The following is a 17,411-nucleotide window of genomic DNA, read 5'->3' on the forward strand; positions in this document are numbered from 1 at the left end:
AAAATAATAGTTTTTTCACTTTCCTGATTGACCTATTCATTATCATATTTTGAAAAATGAAACTTTATTCCCTCTCAGGGGAAATGTTTTTTTTGGAATATGAGAAAGAAATTAATGTAGAAAAGTCATGCAACTGATTTGGAAAACATCTATGTGAACTTATTTTAAAGCTAATCATTTGAACTTTAAGCTAATAAAGTTAACTTAAAGTCTTAATCAATTGACAATATTTTTATTCTATTGTACTTGGATCCTCCTCTTTGTAATAGAAGAATGTTTTCTCCAAAGCACATGGGGAGGATAAAAGATTCTTCCCAGCCCCACCTAACTCCTGCATTTGGACACTCACACAGCTTGACGTGCAACAGCTAGGAGCTCATCTACCATGTACTGCACAGCTGGACTCTAACTACAACTAACTGAGAAGAATGAAGGCGGTGAGTGGACAAACTCAAGCATCAGCCTCAACATGATGGTGGCCATCTCACTGTCCCCAAATGACGCACTTACCTCCAAAACATTTTCCTGATTAGGATCCAAAACAAATTCAAAGGTCTCATTCCACACAGGGTTTATGTTATTATTAAAGTGTCTTGTTCTCTTCCTGCTGTCAGGGGTTGAGGAGATGAAAAGTTCCACATAGGGGTCTGGAGTGTCAACTAGAGACAGTAAAAACAAGTGAGAAGGAGGCAAAAGTGTGATTAATTCCTAATTTGTTTTTATTAATGTGTTATCAGATTATCTTCAATGAATCTGCAATAACATATTCAAAATGTCTGAGATAAAACGATATACAATAGAAGAATGTCGTAGGTTATATGCTTTTTACATATTACGTCCCTGCACTTCCTAACGGTCCTGTGAGAGGGAGTCATTTATTAGGTAATTTATTCAGAATTCTTCTGTCCACCTAGAGGGCACAGTCACTGCAATCAACATCTCAGTCCCACTGCTAGATGATGATAAGAATCTCATTCAGCTAACCACAGCATAATCTTCACCTCAGGACTACGACGGCGACAAGATCATGAGTTCAGGATCTTCATCATAGTCTGTATTAGAAAAAATTAACCTACTATATTATTTGCCAAACAAAATAATGAAGGTCAGTGTGATATAAATATTGTTTGTAGTGATAAGGCTGCCTTGTATGGTTGTACCGGTTGTGCACTGAAGAACTCTAAGTGGAGGCATTTACATTAGCAGTCAACATATATTTCTCCATTATGGTGGTATTTAATCAGATGGGAGTGGGTGTCTCAAGGAAATGACAGCTTTTTCTGTTACACATAAAGACCCCACTGAGTCAGGGCATGATAAGGTGCCATTTAAAATAGAAAGAAACAACTGCAAATAAAGGAACTGTAAATTTAAATTTTCTCTCCCTCTCCCTCTCTCTCTTTCAGAAGAGGAAGGGAGATAAGGAGGAAGAGAAGAGGAGGGAAGGAGTAAGGGTGGAAAGAGAGAGAAGTGCAGAGGTTAACACAAAAAGATACAAAAATTGAAAACAAAGAAAAAGCAAAAATAATAGTTCTTAAATGACTGGCTTTCAAAGAATAGTTTTTTAAAAAATATACTTTGTCCTTTCACAATAGTTATGGTTGAATAATGTAATCGATGACCTTCACAGTTCTTCTATGTGGTCATCAGATTTTTTTAAGTGGGCTTTTTTACTATTAAGTGGGAAGATCTACAAATGAGGTATAAGCATTTGGGACTGTCTTTTAGTTAATTTTTCTGCTTGGAGCTTATACATCATTGGTCAAGGGCAGCTGAGTCTCAAAAGTGAGAGTGCAAGATAAATGCCTAGGGAAAACTAACCACCCCAAATTTCGGGGCCCCTTACCTTTTGAGATGGCCCACTCTCTGTCTGTGGAGTATGTTTCCTCCACCTTTTGAGATAGACCATATTCTGTCTGTGGAATGTGTATCTCTCTAAATAAATCCACTTCTTACCTATTGAAAGACAGAAAGAAAGACAGACAGAAAGAAAGAAGAAAGAAGCCTAGGGTTCTGATTAAAAATACAGACCCTTAACCCTCATCCCATAAGACTCATAATCAGGAGATCTGTAGTGGGACCCGGGATTTTTTCAACAATTACTCATTATCTGATGTAGGTCATGTTCGGTTCACACTTTTGTTATCTTACTTTAGAGAGAAGGAAATAGCTAGTTATTCCCATTTCATTTATTTAGTTCTTCATATTGAGATATAGTTGATATATAACATTATGTAAGTGTAAGCTATACAATGTGTTGGTTTGATACATTTACATATAGCAATTTCTAACTCAATGCTTTTCTCTCTCAACAGAACCATGGAAGACAAATTAGAAAACAAAAGACTGGGCAGGAAGGATGGCAAGAGGGAATGGGCCAAAGAAAGAGAAGGACATGGTACAAGGGGACGCAACTCACTCCTCAACCAAGAGATGACTGTTCCTTTTCCTTAACCATGTTTCTTTCATATCACCAGTACTCAGGGTTGCAAACCACAAATAAAACTACATGTTTACAATAGCAGGTAGTGGAAGACTATAAAGAAAAATATTTTTCCTTTTTTTGAGTGGAAGTAAATATGTGCTTTTAAAGAGAATATTCAATGGCACTTCAAATTAAATGTACAAAAATGTAGTCCTTCCTCATCCCATAAGCTTGGTTCTTTCTTATGGGACTTTCTTATGCTCTTTTTTATGTTTTCCCCCAAATACTAGAAAACACAAAACCAAGCAAAAACTAATCTAGAAAACAAAAAGTGTGCCAGAAAGGGGAAGCATGCAGACAGTAAACATCATTTATTCATTCGACAAACATCTGGGTGCCCACTATGTGCTAGGAACTGCCCGTCAAGAAGCAGTTTGACCAGCACAAACTGCTGGTTACTTGATCTGGATGTTACTTGACCTGGATCACACAGCTGGAAGCTGGAATTAATTTGTTCTGAGAAACTGTCTGCCCTGGGAACCACCCCCATAAGGACCATTATGACAATTTAAACAAAAAAGCATACCATGGACTCCTACTTGTTCCAAAAAATGGCCCGCCACAAAGAACCCTCACCTCTAACTCAGAACAATCTTCCTCTATTGAAATATTCTAACTTGCTTGTTTATAACTTTGCAGCCAGAGACTACCAAATGTACCTAAAGACCAAAGATCATTTCCAAAAATCTAGCCTTAATAGAATGCTTGCAGATCAGTGATTTTCTCAGGAATTCCTCTTTTTACTCTATCGCATTTACACTCTCTCTTCTAACACCTTTGAAGCCTTGCCAAAACACAGCAAATAGGTTCACTTGCTGCAAGTTTATGAATAAATAGCCTTTGTTAATTGTGTCTCAAAAAAAAAAAAAAAAGAAAGAAAGAAAAGGAAAAGAAAAAGAAAGAAAGAAGCAGTTTGGCTTGTTTGGATAGGAAGCCAAACACAAAAGTGAAGATTTGAAGTATGGAAGTGAGTCAAATGCCAATAGCCTAATTTTAGAGGCAAGAGTAAATGGAAGACAAGCAGATACACTACACTAGTGACTAGTAACTCATTCACCCAGGTTATTACACATACAGAAAGTCAAATCGTAGGCAGAGAAATGGCCTTTTGAGGCTTAATCTCCATTTGAATCTTTGAATAAGAGGAAGGACAGGTTTTCTCCGGTCAAACGAGAAAGAGAAAGTAGAAAGTAAACTTCCTCGGGAGGAACTAGATAGGGACAGGATACAGGATGCAGCAAACTGAAGTGGCATAAGTTAACCAGTGATATTACCATCTGCTCAGCCATCTTGGACTTTCAGTGGGTCATATACTTTTCCAAATTCTAACTGACAAAATAATAAAGAAAATACCATACAACAAGATGCCAACCCTAGGTTTATATGTCAAAACATCAACAGACTTTTTTAAAAAATTGGAATTGAGTTCAAAGCTGTCATTTTAGATTATTATTTTTACTTTTAAATAAACATAATACTCTAAAACTTTTCTCAAGACTGGTGCTGTTTCTAGTTTCTCCTCTTGCTTCGTTAATAAGAGACATCAAAGGGTGCTAGACAGTGGAAAACCACTGACAGCTGCAAACTGTGATACTGCGATCTGTAACATTTCTAATCTTTGCAAGTTAAGAAACAGCTGTAGCAGTGGTAGACACAGCAGGATGAAAAGAAGTTTTAAGAAGTTATTTTAAAATTGAATGAAGATAATCACATAGCTCACTTTTTTTTTTACATAATCTATAATCTTCTTTGGCATGGTAGTGCGTGGAAGCTTTGAAAGGGGAAAGCAGTCCCTTTTGACAGCAAAGCTTAGCCCAATGCTTTAGAGAAGTTCCTAGAAATGCACTAAGGAGAGAAACAAAGTCAAACACAGGAAAAGAAACTTTTTTTCTTGCCTGTGTACTTATTCCATGCCTTTGTGAATGAATGCCTATAGGGTAACTGGGTGTTGAGTCACTGATTCAACTCCACCTTGATTAGCTCCAGTGAAACAGGTGGTAAGGTCAAGATGTAATGTATGGGCAAAGACTTTCTTACATCTTATCCTTTTATCTAAATCTTGACTAACAAAAATGTTGGGGGTGTGGGATACAGATCTTTTCTGCTGCCATAAAGATGACATGAAACTACATGCACCAGAAATAGCTTCAGAATTCCCAGGTTATAAAACTTCTCATAAACTTCAGTAGTTGAAGGAGCGCCCGCCTAAAGTCATAACAGGTCCATCTGTCATTTCGGCTTTGTTTGAATATATTATATGATTCATCACAGGAGCTGGTGGCAGCTTCTAAACTCCAAGTTCAATTTTAAATACGCTCCATTTGCTTTCTCATATCCATTTTGCTCAGTAGCAGCTTAAACTCTTCACTTCAAACAAAGACGACCCATAACCTGTTATAATTCATGTGATATACAGCAAAAAAATAAATAAATAAAACCCAGAGGAAAAGTCCTCCCAAATCCACAGTCAAAATATCCCATTCTAAATAGCTATGATCCACTGATGGTGAGCTTAAAGCAGTGTTTTCCAAAACACAGTCCACTAAAATATCTTCACAGAATCATCTGGGGTGTTAAAAATGCAGACAACTTGCATCTTCAGAGTCTTCGGCAAAGGCTTGAAAATTTGCCTTTTTAACAGCTTAATGAGATGATACTTATGCACACAAATTTCAAAAGTGGGGTTTAAAGTGCATTAGGACAATCAAATAAAGAACAATGGTATAATAACACCCACAGAAAAGTAGAAACATTTTGGCATTGGGAAGTCAACAGCCTTCGTCATGGATATTCTGCCCATAGACTATATTAAGCACAATTGAGTAATTCACGTCTGTTTCTTCTCAGCCATTAAATACATTTTCGAGTGACCACATGAAAACAAATCCAAGAATAAAGTACATGTGGGTGTGTGAGTTGGCAGTCTATTTAAGGTGATGGACTGATATTCAAGCATTCTGCTTCAGTTACCACCAAAGTTGGAATGCCAGAGTAAGACAAAAATTAAATAATAATTTGTTGAAGGAAATGCCTCTGAATGCTATGACCAATGTGGTTACTGCTATAAATGTTTCTGGTTTATTGATAATGATAATTGCATGAAGTACTGAAAGCTTTTAAACATAAAGGCTTAAAAACTTAAATGTTTCAGGACTGCCTACTTTGTCACTGTCCCTGCACTATGTCAGTTGAATTGCTGGTATGAACCCTAGGAAAGTGATGGTTAGCCCCACCATAAACACATGAATTTCAATAACAGTTTACTTCTTTTCTTAATGTAATGTTTTTATTGAAGGACAAGATACATGCAGAAAAATTAGATGATTGTAACCATGTAGTTTGTTGAATTTTCATAAAATGAACTCACCCTGGATACCACCACCCAGATCAAGACATAGAACATTACCAGCACTCCTCAAGGCTTCCTCACCTCTCTCCAGAAGGGAAACCACTACCCTACCTTCCATCACCAAAGAATATTTTTATCTGTTTTTTATCTTTATATAAATAGAACCAAGAACAGTATATACTCCTGGGTCTGCCTTATTCTGCTCCCCATTAAGTTTGTGAGATTCATCCATGTTGACATGTGTAGATTAACACATTCATTAATTATTAATATAAACTGTTTCACTGTATGAGCATTCCATACAATGTTGATCCGTTCCACTGTTAGTGGACATGTGGATTGTTTCTAGTGTGGGCTGTTACTGATGGTGCTGCTGTGAACATTCTTGTACGTGGCATTTGGTGCACACATTTTTATGTTTCTGTTGTGAAATTCCTAAGAACGGAATTATTTGGATATGGAATTACTATGCCATTGCACACCCTGATGTTAATACTCACATGGCAGCAATCATTCTTAATATTTAATAGTCAGTTTTATAATTTTAAACATCTGGTGGATATGTAATGATATCTCAGTATGGATTTAATCCACATATCTTGGATGACTATATGAGGTTGAATATTTCTTTATGCGTTTTTATTGGTCTGTTGGATATTCTCTTGAGTAAAAAGCATACTCAAGCCTTTTGTCTATTTTTTTTTTCTGTTCGTTTGCCTTTTTTTTTTTATTGATTTATAGTGCTTTACATATTCTGGATGTGAGTGCTTTAACAGACACATGTATATTACAAATATATTTTCCCAATCTGAGGTTTATCTTTTCACCACTTTAATGATATTTTTGATAAAAAGAAATGCCTAATTTTAACCTAGTCCAATGTATCCAACTCTTTCCTTATGATTCATGCTTTTTTCCTTTTGTTTCAGAAAACTTTAGCTATTCCCATGTCAAAATATTCTGCATTGAATGCTTCAAAAATCTCCTTTGCTTTGCCATTTACCTTTATATCTAAAATCCAATTAGAATTAATTTCTGTGTAAGGTGTGAGATAGGTGTGAAGATTCTTTATATATAATATATATATACATACATACACACATTATATATAAAACCAATAAACTTGGCATCATTTATTGTAAATGCTGCCTTTAACCCAACTACTACAGTATAAACATTTCATTAATCAAGTGGTCATATTCGTCTGTTTCTGGACTTCCAGACTTCCTGGTTTATTCATTTAAGCTCGCACCAATTCCACACTGCCTTAAGTATCATGGTTTTATAATAAATCTTGATATCAGGTAATATAAGTCCTCTAACTTTGTTCAACTTCTTCAGAATGGTTTTGACAGTTATTTTATTTCAGCACTTCAAAAACGTCATTCTGTTAGCTTATGGCTTCTGTCTGTTCTGTTGAGGAATTTACTTTCAGTCTTTTGCTTTGTTGAATATATCGTTTTTCCTCTGAATGCTTTAGGATTTTTTTCTGTATCTTCAGTTTTCAGCAGTTTTACTGTTTCACCTCTAACATTATGGCTTCTCAATTCCTCTCAAAATTATCACTTACCCAGTTCAACGAAGTCACCTGAACTATTCACATAACTTTGTAGTTGCTTACTCTCCCACATTCAAGCCATTCACCGTACTGCTGCCATAGTTGTCTTTGTGAAACACTTTCGACCTTCACTGCCTGCAAAGACAGGCCTAATCTCTGTGACAAGAGGCGTACAAGCACCCCCCACCACCACCATCGGACCCCAGGTTTCCTTCCAGTCAGTGACCTTCTTCCATGAGGCACTAGAACATCACTCTCTCAAGTCAACATTCAGGCCACAGAGCATCTCTGGAATTCACACATTTCAAACACTGCTCACAGTCATATTGATGGCAGAAGCATCTGTTCTGTCCAAGAGAACACTGCTTCTCTTTTACTTATGTGTATCATTGTTTTCATCTGACGTTTTAGCTGATGACTAAACTCTAGTAATTCATAACTAAATGTTATTCAAGTCGTTGTCCTTGTCCTAAGACTATCCAAGATAAGGGACCAAAGACTGTACACTTAAAGGATGGGTGGAACGAGATGTGCTCTCTGTGTTCCCTTGTCTAGTTCATGAGTTAACTAGTTGTTCTGTTTTCCTCTGGGGCAAATCGACCACTGCCAATTATGTCTCCTAGCAGCCTCATCTACGTATATCTGCATAAAGTAAAAATTATCCCTCTTTAGCTTCAACTTGCTGATATAGGTATTATTGTTCTCATCACATAGGTAAGGGAACTGAGGTGCAGAGGCATTTAGTAAGTTGAGCAAGGTCATTTAGAAACAGGAGTTTAACCTAGTCTTTCTGAAGCCAAACTCCTCACTCTTTCAAATATACCAACACTAACTCTTACCTATTTTTGCCTCTACTGAACTGTAAACTTCATGATAGCAGGAACCACATCCTTCCTATTTACTCCTAGGTCCAAGAATCTAGCACAAAGTCTGAAACATTATAGAGACATAATAAATATTATTGAAGTAACGGGTGACGGACTAGCTCTGAGCAATAATGTAGAAGAGGTAACCTTTATTATAGGCACCCCCCTCTCTAACTTCTTTTCACTGTTTGTTGGTATGTCTCAACCTTCCTAGTGCTTTGTCCCACCCCATTTATTTGTATTTTAATATACAAATATCAATGTCAGTCATTTAATATATCAACATCAGTTATTTTTTTCCAAGTGCATTTGTATTTAACCTTTATTTCCAAGTACTAAATGTAAAAATAAATAAACAAACTAACAAATCTTCAAATCCCAGTTTGCCTTCCTTAATAACTCTAAGGAATAGGGTCAAGTGCCAAGGGACTTGTCGATTGATAGCAGCCCCTGCTCCCTCCAGAATGGGCTCAAACTTGGAATTGTTATGGCTGTAAGTGCTGAGTGCAGTCCCTGCAAATTGCTGGAAATACAGAAGCTGGAAAAGTTAGTGAAGAATTCAGTGTGGTTTAGTAAAACAGAACTTTGGCAGTAATTCTGTATGTATTGGAGACAGAAGTGCAAAACCCTTCTAACCAAGGCAGCATCGTCTAGGAACTCAAATAATCAGAATGCCTTTTCCTCATTTGTTTTATTAACACTATTTTGGGATCCCTTTATCAGGCAACATCTCTGGTTTGAACACCTTCTATTTTTCATTTTCCTTTTTCTCACAGCCTCTGATCTAGCATGGTATTTTCTCAGCGTCACATGTTTCCTTTTGTAAATGAACATGAAACTATCAGAATGTACCATCAGCTAAATGGATGCCAGGAAGAAAGCGTAATAAAATCTACTCACAATTGACTTGGTACATTTTGTGCTAACAATTGACTTACTATAGTAATGAAGCAGGCTACCATCCAGAATACAGTAAAAATGACACACTGATATCCATGAGAGAACAGAGAAAGATACACGGAAAATGACCCAACGAGAGTTAAATATAGATCTAAAACAGAACAGAAAATTTCGTTGTTGCCTTCATTGCCCTTTTACTTAAATATCTATGATACCTTTTTGGAAGGAAATGAAAATACTTGTTATCAGTATTTCTACTTGAAACGTTTTAAAGACATAAAATCTAGGGATGTTTCTTGGAATCTCTTTAGGCTGGAGAGAGAGTAATTCTCCCGAAGTTCTTATGCAGTATTATAAAACATATTAATTAATTTATATTACTAATTTTAGCTATGTGGATTTAGCTATATATACGGATTCCTCTCTATGCAAGAATAATTTTTGTTCATTAAAACAGGAGTTCTTAACCTTGACATTATTGACATTTGGGGCTAGATAATCCTTGGCTCTGGAGTACTGTCTGTGACCTCTACCCACTAGATGCCAGTAGGATCCCCCAATTGTGACAACTAAAAATGTCTCCAGGGATTTCCTTGGTGGTCCAGTGGTTAAGACTCCAGGCTTCCAATGCAGGGGATGTGGGCTGGATCCCTGGTCAGGGAACTAAGATCCCACATGCCTTGTGGCACAGCCAAAAAACAAAAAAATAACATAACATAACATAATATAAATAAAATAAAATAAAATTGAAAGAGCCTCCAGATATTGCCCAGTGTGCCTGGAATCAAAATTGATCCCCAGTTTAGAACCACTGCACTAAAGCAGGGCATTATCCCTGCTATCTGACATTTATTCCTAGGATAAACCATTAAAAATTAGCCAAATTCCCTAAATAATGTAATTAGATGTGCTATGGCAATCCCATTTTTAAAATATTTTCTTATATTTTTTTCCAAATTGAAATGTCCTTCATCCATTCCATACATTAAAACTCTACTTATAAAACCCATCTCAACCTCCATTCAAGCTGCAATGTCTTTTCAGAAGATTATTGTCAACACTTTTCAAAATTAGTAATGCTGTATAATCTAAACACACAATTACTGAGTATATACTCTCTTGGGTTGACTTTCCAAAGAGTTATTTACACCCATTTCATCTTCTCAGCTAGACCATAAATAGCTCAAAAGCAAAGCTGCTGCACGAGTAGACACTGGAGTGAGACAAGCTTGAGTTCTAGCCTCCAAACAGAACAGCTGTGTGATTTTGGACTATTTATTTGATGTCTTTAAGCATTGGTAAAGTTAAAATAAAAACATCACATATCACATAGTGTTAGTGAAATGAGTAAATGAAATATAGAGTCCTAAGAACTCTGCTTGGCATTTTTGTTTATTCATTTAACAAACACACTCTGTATATTATGCATCAAGTACTTTCCTAAGCACTTCATAATCACATTTAATCTTCGTTAAAAAATCCAGGAGTGTGGAGGGATAAATTAGGAGTTTGGGATTAACATATTCACACTATTATATATAAAATAGATAACCAACAAGGACCTACTCTACAGCCCAGGGAACTATACTCAATATTTTGTAGTAACCTATAAGGGAAAAGAATTTTAAAAAAATAGATATAAATGTATATATAACTGAATCACTTTGCTGTACACGTGAAACTAATACAACATTGTAAATCAACTACACTTCAATAAAAAAAGAAATCTAGGAGGAAGGTATAATTATTACCCCACATTTAACAGTTGAGGAAATTAAGACCTAGGCAAGCTTAGTAAGTTGCCCAAATTCACATGGTTAATAAAGGAGAAGGGAGATGTGATTCCAAGTGAGTAAGCAGTTCCAGAGTCCTTGTCCTAAGCACTGAGCCATGCTTCCTCGCTGGTATGAAACAGGCACTCAGTATAGTTATCTACCATAAGTATCACATTCATTTCTCGTGTACTTCTTCAAGGCACTGAATGAGCACTGCGTACATAGCAGATGCTCAGCATTTATTGACAACATTAACAATGGAGCCTTGCTGAGATAATCACTGGGTTATATATCTTTAACATTTCTTTTCCAAAGTTAAAATTTCAAAACTGTTATTTCACTTTGCCTCTGGAGGTTTAGATTACCCTTGTACATCAACTTGAAATAATTTTGTCTGGGATTTTATCTAAAATATTTTATAAAAAAATACTGGTAAGTCAAATGAGGAATGAGAATGGAAAAGTGCTTCTAAAGAGTCAGAAAATTCTACAAAACCCCTCAGACTATACCTCAGCTAAGTTTAACTAGTCATTTCAATCTCTATGTCATATAATTTTATTTTTAAGAAAAAAGTTTAAATATTAAAATATACTAAACTAACATACATGATAAGTGTTTTCCCATAAATTTTAGACCAGCAGAGTTCCTCTCTTTGAAACAAAAGCTGAAGAGCATACTTTTCTTTGGAAATTTAAGAAACATTTAACCTCTGTTTTAATTTGATTCCGTTAGATATTAATCACACCTGTTGAATATAGAAGTGGTAGATGATTCCTGGCAAAGAGAGTTTACTTAACACACGACAAGAAGGTGGCATATCACTAAGCTTCAAAGAAGTTTTTTAAAATTAGGGTTTCTTCTTTAATTTTAGAAAATTAAAGAAACTTTGTAGAGCATTAACATGTTAAAGTATACATAAGAAAAATATAAAAAGTATTTTAAGATGAAGAAGTTCAAGTATAAGATGCATATGACAAAGAAGAAAATGAGGGAAATTCCTTGGCAAATTAAATGAACAGGATCAGTCACTGACAGGTCTTGAAAAAATAAAAAGAGAACAAATTGTTTGTGGCCCTATTAGCACTGGTAGTGTACTCTTCACTTTGGCAGGAACCTGCTAGAATAAATTGTCTCACAAGAGCACTGCTGCTGAATATACATATAGCTCTGTTTATCTTATTGAATAAATGTGGTGAAAATCCACCCAAGGATCAATTGATGTTAACAAAATATCTCAAAACAGCATCATTCACTACATTTATCAGACCTAAAACACACAAATACATACATGTAAGCAAACAAAAAAAATCTATTGAAATTGATACAGAGAGGAAAAAGACTAACCACCCACACAAAACCATACGACAACTTAATACACTGCATGACATTCTAAACAAGTGAGGAATAGGAGTACCTTCCTAACACATTCTATTGCCCTACCACATAGAAAATACAAAATAGGAGAGAAGAGACAGACGTGCATTCTGGAATACTTCACTCATCTTGAAATTATTTTCCATAAAACGCCCGCTGGGAAATTATTTCAGAATTTTTAGAATCGTGGGTGGATACTCAAAAACATTCTGAATATACTTAGTAAAACAAAATTCATGTTCAATCACAACTTAAGATCTGATGTTAGGGAAATGTATGATTCAGAAAAGATGACAACAGAAGTGCCATTTATAAAAAAAGAATATTTTCAACTCCAAAACTGATCCAAGAAAAGATTAATTATATTATAAATTAACCCAAGATGTCATAAAGTTTAAAACCCATGAAAATTCTAGATAGCTATAGATAGAAATAACAAAGGTATTTATAATCTACAAAAATGGAGTATAAAATTATTTTTTTAATTGTTTCTCTAGTGAGGCAAAAAAATGAAGCAATATCTGAGAAGAAAGGTATAGTTACACATATTTACGTATTTTATTCATTCATCCAAAATTCTCTGAGATCTTCCTACTATGCCAGACTTAAGGCTAAGCACTTGTTTTCTAAAAAGTGAAGAAGAAATAGGCGCCAACCTCACAAGTACATGCGACAAGTGTTTTGTGGGGTTTTTGTTGTTGTTGCTGTTTGGTTTGGGGGTGGTTTGGGGGTTATTTTGGCTGCACCGCAAGGCTTGCCAGATCTTAGTTTCCAGGCCAGAGATGGAACCTGGGGCCTCCTGCAGTGGAAGCACGGAGCCCTAACCACTGGACCGCCAGGGAAGTCCCACATGTGACAAGTGTTAAAAACAGGTCTGAGCAGCTGTCAAGGGAGCAGAAGAATGAACTGTACCCAAAAGGATCAAAAAAGACATTGGAAATACCATTCCACTGTTTCTCTCAAGCTGAAAAAAAGAAGGATCCACTAATTTGCTCAACACAGAAATTCAGAATGGAAATTTCTTGTTTCCAAGGTGAAAAACTGAAAACTATCTCAAGCGCGCAAACTACCCAAATAGAAAATTCTTTGGCTCACATAAAGATTACATTTAAGAAATAACTGTCTTCTTATGTTGAGATCTGAAGACATGTTAACAATAATTGATAATATTCATTGAGCAATTACTATTCATGAGGCACGTAAATGCTTCCCATATGTCAACTCAGTAAATTCTCTCAACACCTCTAAGATGAGAAGAGAACAGAGAGAGGAAACTCGCCCGAAGACACAAGACCAGTGAGTGGTGTTTTGCCTCTGAAGACCATGTTGTTTCATAAACACACTCTGCCTCCTCCCTGGAGATTCTGATGACCATGGAATTCAAGAATGGCTACAGGAGAGGATTAGGTATTTTCACAGTAATTTTTACATTGTCCTTGCTGCTAACGAAGATTCTCAAAAGATTAAATAGATGATGTTTTTCTACATACAGACTCAACACCATGCCCCAACATTTACAAACAGGAAAGATGAGTTCCAGCCTCCTTTCCTGGGGAATTATTGGCACCTTGTGTTGAGAGTCACGTCTTTTGAAGAGGCTCAACCCTGTGGATGGTCTCAAGGTGAGGGGATTGAGACTGCTGCTCTGGAGAGACAAGAATGGAGGAAAGAGGGCTACCTTTCCTAAAACTCAAGTGTGTTTGAATTTTCTTGTTTCTACGCATGTTGGAAAGTTATGCTTCCTGTGTGCCGTGCATGGTGCGATGACCACAGGATGGTCATGGAGTCTGGACTCGAAGCACCACAGCCTTGAGCACAGGGGTAGAGTCTCTCTGGCATGGCATGTGATCACTGGGAAGTCTACTCTGAGAGGTGTCCCAGTGCCTGACAAAAGTGGAAAGCCAGGATCCAGGCAGACAACGTTTAACTGAAGGTTTGATGCCAATGAGAGCAACCACTAAGGCCTATGGCAGGCCCCATGGCTAATTTACAGGCAACTCTAAGTGCCTAGAATACCTGCAGGACCCTGGGGAGGGGGAGATCACTCCGCCACCTATTCTAGTGAGTGGGGGCTCAAAATCAAAATTAATGCAATTTAGAAAAATCATATAGGTGAGATCTCATAGACCAGAGTAATGTGGAGAATATTCATTTCACTACACAGTGATGTGTAAACTCCTAGAGTAATTACTCCATAGGACCGAATGACATAAAAAGCAACACAGAATGATTCAAAAAGAACTGAACACTTGCAAATAAGTAGTACCTGATGCCTGGTTTATATATGAATAGCTAGTAAAAATAGGTAGTAAGAATAGGTAGTAAAAAAAAATGATAAACTTTCATGTTTAGTTCAAACAATCTTACAGATGCTCCCTATGGTCCACATGTATCTCCCAGGTCACAAGTCCCCCATCAGTACTGATGCTCCTCCACTCCACATCATCCTTGGTAGTAGGAGTGAAGTCACAGTGTGTTTCTTCTTTCCTCAAGATCACTAGGGGGTACAAACCCAAGGTTCTTCCTGAATCCCCACAAAAAGTCAGGTGGTTTAGAATATTTTAAAAGTCTTCCATTCTGTTTGAATCACCCTGTTTCTGTACTTACATTCTTTGACAATATGTGAAAGATGACAATTTAAACTGCCTTTGTGAAGAATAGCCAGATTCTCAGTAACAATAAGCATTTATGCAAACTTCCTGCAGTCAACACACTTACAGTACACAACCAAAGCTGTTTGCAGAAGAGAAGGAAATAGTATTTCACAATGTTGCAGTAATGCAAAGCAGAGTACATAGAGTTACCCTGCCTGGGTTCTTAAAAATGTCCTAAATAAAATCACAGATTAGAAAATTAAGGGAGTATTAAACCATATTAAAATATTTATGGAGGATATATCTATGCATATAAGAGGAGCAGTATATTTCTGTACATGAGGGAAAGCGTACACTATATTTGTATGGGTATATAGTATCTCCATACAAATGTACTTTAAGTGTGCACTCTGACCTGTGACACAGTAAAAATAGATGCCCTACTCTCTTCATTGCTTTCAATCTAGAATGATCACAATTATGTTATAAATAAACTTCAGAGTTTCATAATGTAATTGTGGTACAAGTTTAAGGCATTTGTGTTTATTTCTATCATTCTTCTCAAGGATAATAAACTGAATCATGTAATTAATCCTTTATAGGAATTTAAAAAATAAAAAGTATTAAGGTGTTCATGGTTATTTCACTTAAGAAAAGTAAAATCAGCAGAAACCAAAAAACTAGAATCTTTGTCCATTTTGGAATATTTAAAGGTTTTTTGTTGTTGTTTTTTTGTTTTTTTCTGAGTTTTTAAGCTCTGTAGACTCAGGATAAGCAAACATAAAATAGAAGAAATTGCCGAACCCCTGCCTGCCAAAATGCAGTCCATGGATGGACATTTTACACCTACATTTTGTCTGCATCACTTGTATATTAGAATCTACTCCCCAGACCCACTGAATCAGAATCTGCATTTTGGACAAGATCCCCTGGTGATTCCTATCCACATTAAGGTCTGAGAAGCACAGTCTGGAGAGATTAGCTCAGCCTCAGACCTGCTGTTTAAAAATTAGGAACTTGATTGAGATCTTGCTTTGAGTTTATCTGAAATAAAATATCATTTGCCCATAGACAAAGACATTATGAAAAATGAAAGTTTGAGATCCTTAAAAAAAAAACCTTAAAAGGGTACTTTAAAATATTAAGCAGTAGGAACTTGTAAAAATTGGTTTAAATACGAGTTCACAATTCTTCCAAGTATTTTTATTTTGTTCACAAAGTTTCAATGTTGGCATTAAGCTCTGTTGTCTCCTGAATGCTTAGGGAAAGAAGATCTGCCTGCATTCCTGCAACTGTCCTTAGAAGCTCTAATGTTTATGATGCTAATTCTGTAAAGAGAAAGAGTCCAGTGTCCAATGAGACCAGACAAGAATCCTCAGTACATACGCATACTTAGGATATTAAAACTATCTGACACTGATAGGGTATTTCATTGTTTTAAAAACACTATGATATTCATTATCTGATTTCATCTTAGGGAATGAAACAGAGCTCTATTTCTGAATTCTGAGATAAGCTCCATTATCATACATGATCTGTGTTTTTCCCAGCTTTTTTAAAGGAGCAGAAATTCAGTGAGGGAGCTACAGCATTTGCGCCAGCTATCTTATTTGGTTATAAAATGAGGCCTGTGGCCAGGGATGTGTGTTTTGTTTCATATATGCACAAAGAAAACTATATTACCAGCTGAAATTGCACTGTCACTGCAGGCATTTTGCAAATACATATCTTCTGTTAGAAGAGGAAAGGAACAATACAAAATACAGAGTTTAATATGATATAATATGAATATAATATTAAATAATCCAACCAACACTTAGCACCTGGCATGATTGACATGCTCCTGGTTACATGTTAATATCGTCAAATTAGTGCAAACTACTTCTTTTTAACGTGAGGCTGGGGTGAGTCAGGTGCAAATTTGAACTTTAAACTACCTTCTCATATGACGTGAGCATATGAATGCAGGGAAGGGCTGGCACCAGGGCACCGGGTATAAATGACATTTGAGCAAACCGAGATTAGCAACAACGTCTGAGAAGGGGCTGTCTTGTTCTTGGCTGGCCCAGTGCTCTGAGATAACAATAAGAAAATGAGTGAGATGTTACGATTAAAATGTCAGCTCTGACTCCTCTAAAGATAGTTTATGGGGTGGTGCTAGTGATTGCATTAAGATGTTTTAGCCACGCAGTATGGTATTTCTAAATGAAGCTAGTTAGAATAGGATGAATAATAAAAATAAAATAATCTTGGTATTAGATTTTTAGAAAGCAGATATAGGAACTCCCTGGCAGTCCAGTGGTTAAGATGCCAGTGCTTCCACTGCAGGGGGCACAGGTTCGATTCCTGGTCAGGGAACTAAAATCCCACTTGCCATGCAGTGTGGCCAAAAAACATCTTTAAAAAGTAAAGCAGATGGAGGTGTCAACTATTTTATTCATATGGCACCCTTGAGAAAGCCCCCACATACACAGGTTAAGCTGAAAAACCAAATAGTAATATGTCATTCT

General features: G+C 36.3%; 1 protein-coding gene across 3 annotated transcripts in view; it reads right to left on the reverse strand.

The window, feature by feature from the left end:
• The window catches only part of PLA2G4A (phospholipase A2 group IVA), a 143,889-nt gene that overhangs the window by 78,885 nt on the left and 47,593 nt on the right, over positions 1 to 17,411 (reverse strand). For all 3 annotated transcript variants that reach the window (XM_057728949.1, XM_057728950.1, XM_057728951.1), the window contains one exon: positions 511 to 659. In XM_057728949.1, coding sequence (XP_057584932.1) covers positions 511 to 659 — 149 coding nt within the window. The remainder of the gene's footprint in view (positions 1 to 510; positions 660 to 17,411) is intronic.

Source organism: Hippopotamus amphibius, chromosome 3, assembly GCF_030028045.1.
Source record: "Hippopotamus amphibius kiboko isolate mHipAmp2 chromosome 3, mHipAmp2.hap2, whole genome shotgun sequence".
NCBI lineage: Eukaryota > Metazoa > Chordata > Mammalia > Artiodactyla > Hippopotamidae > Hippopotamus > Hippopotamus amphibius.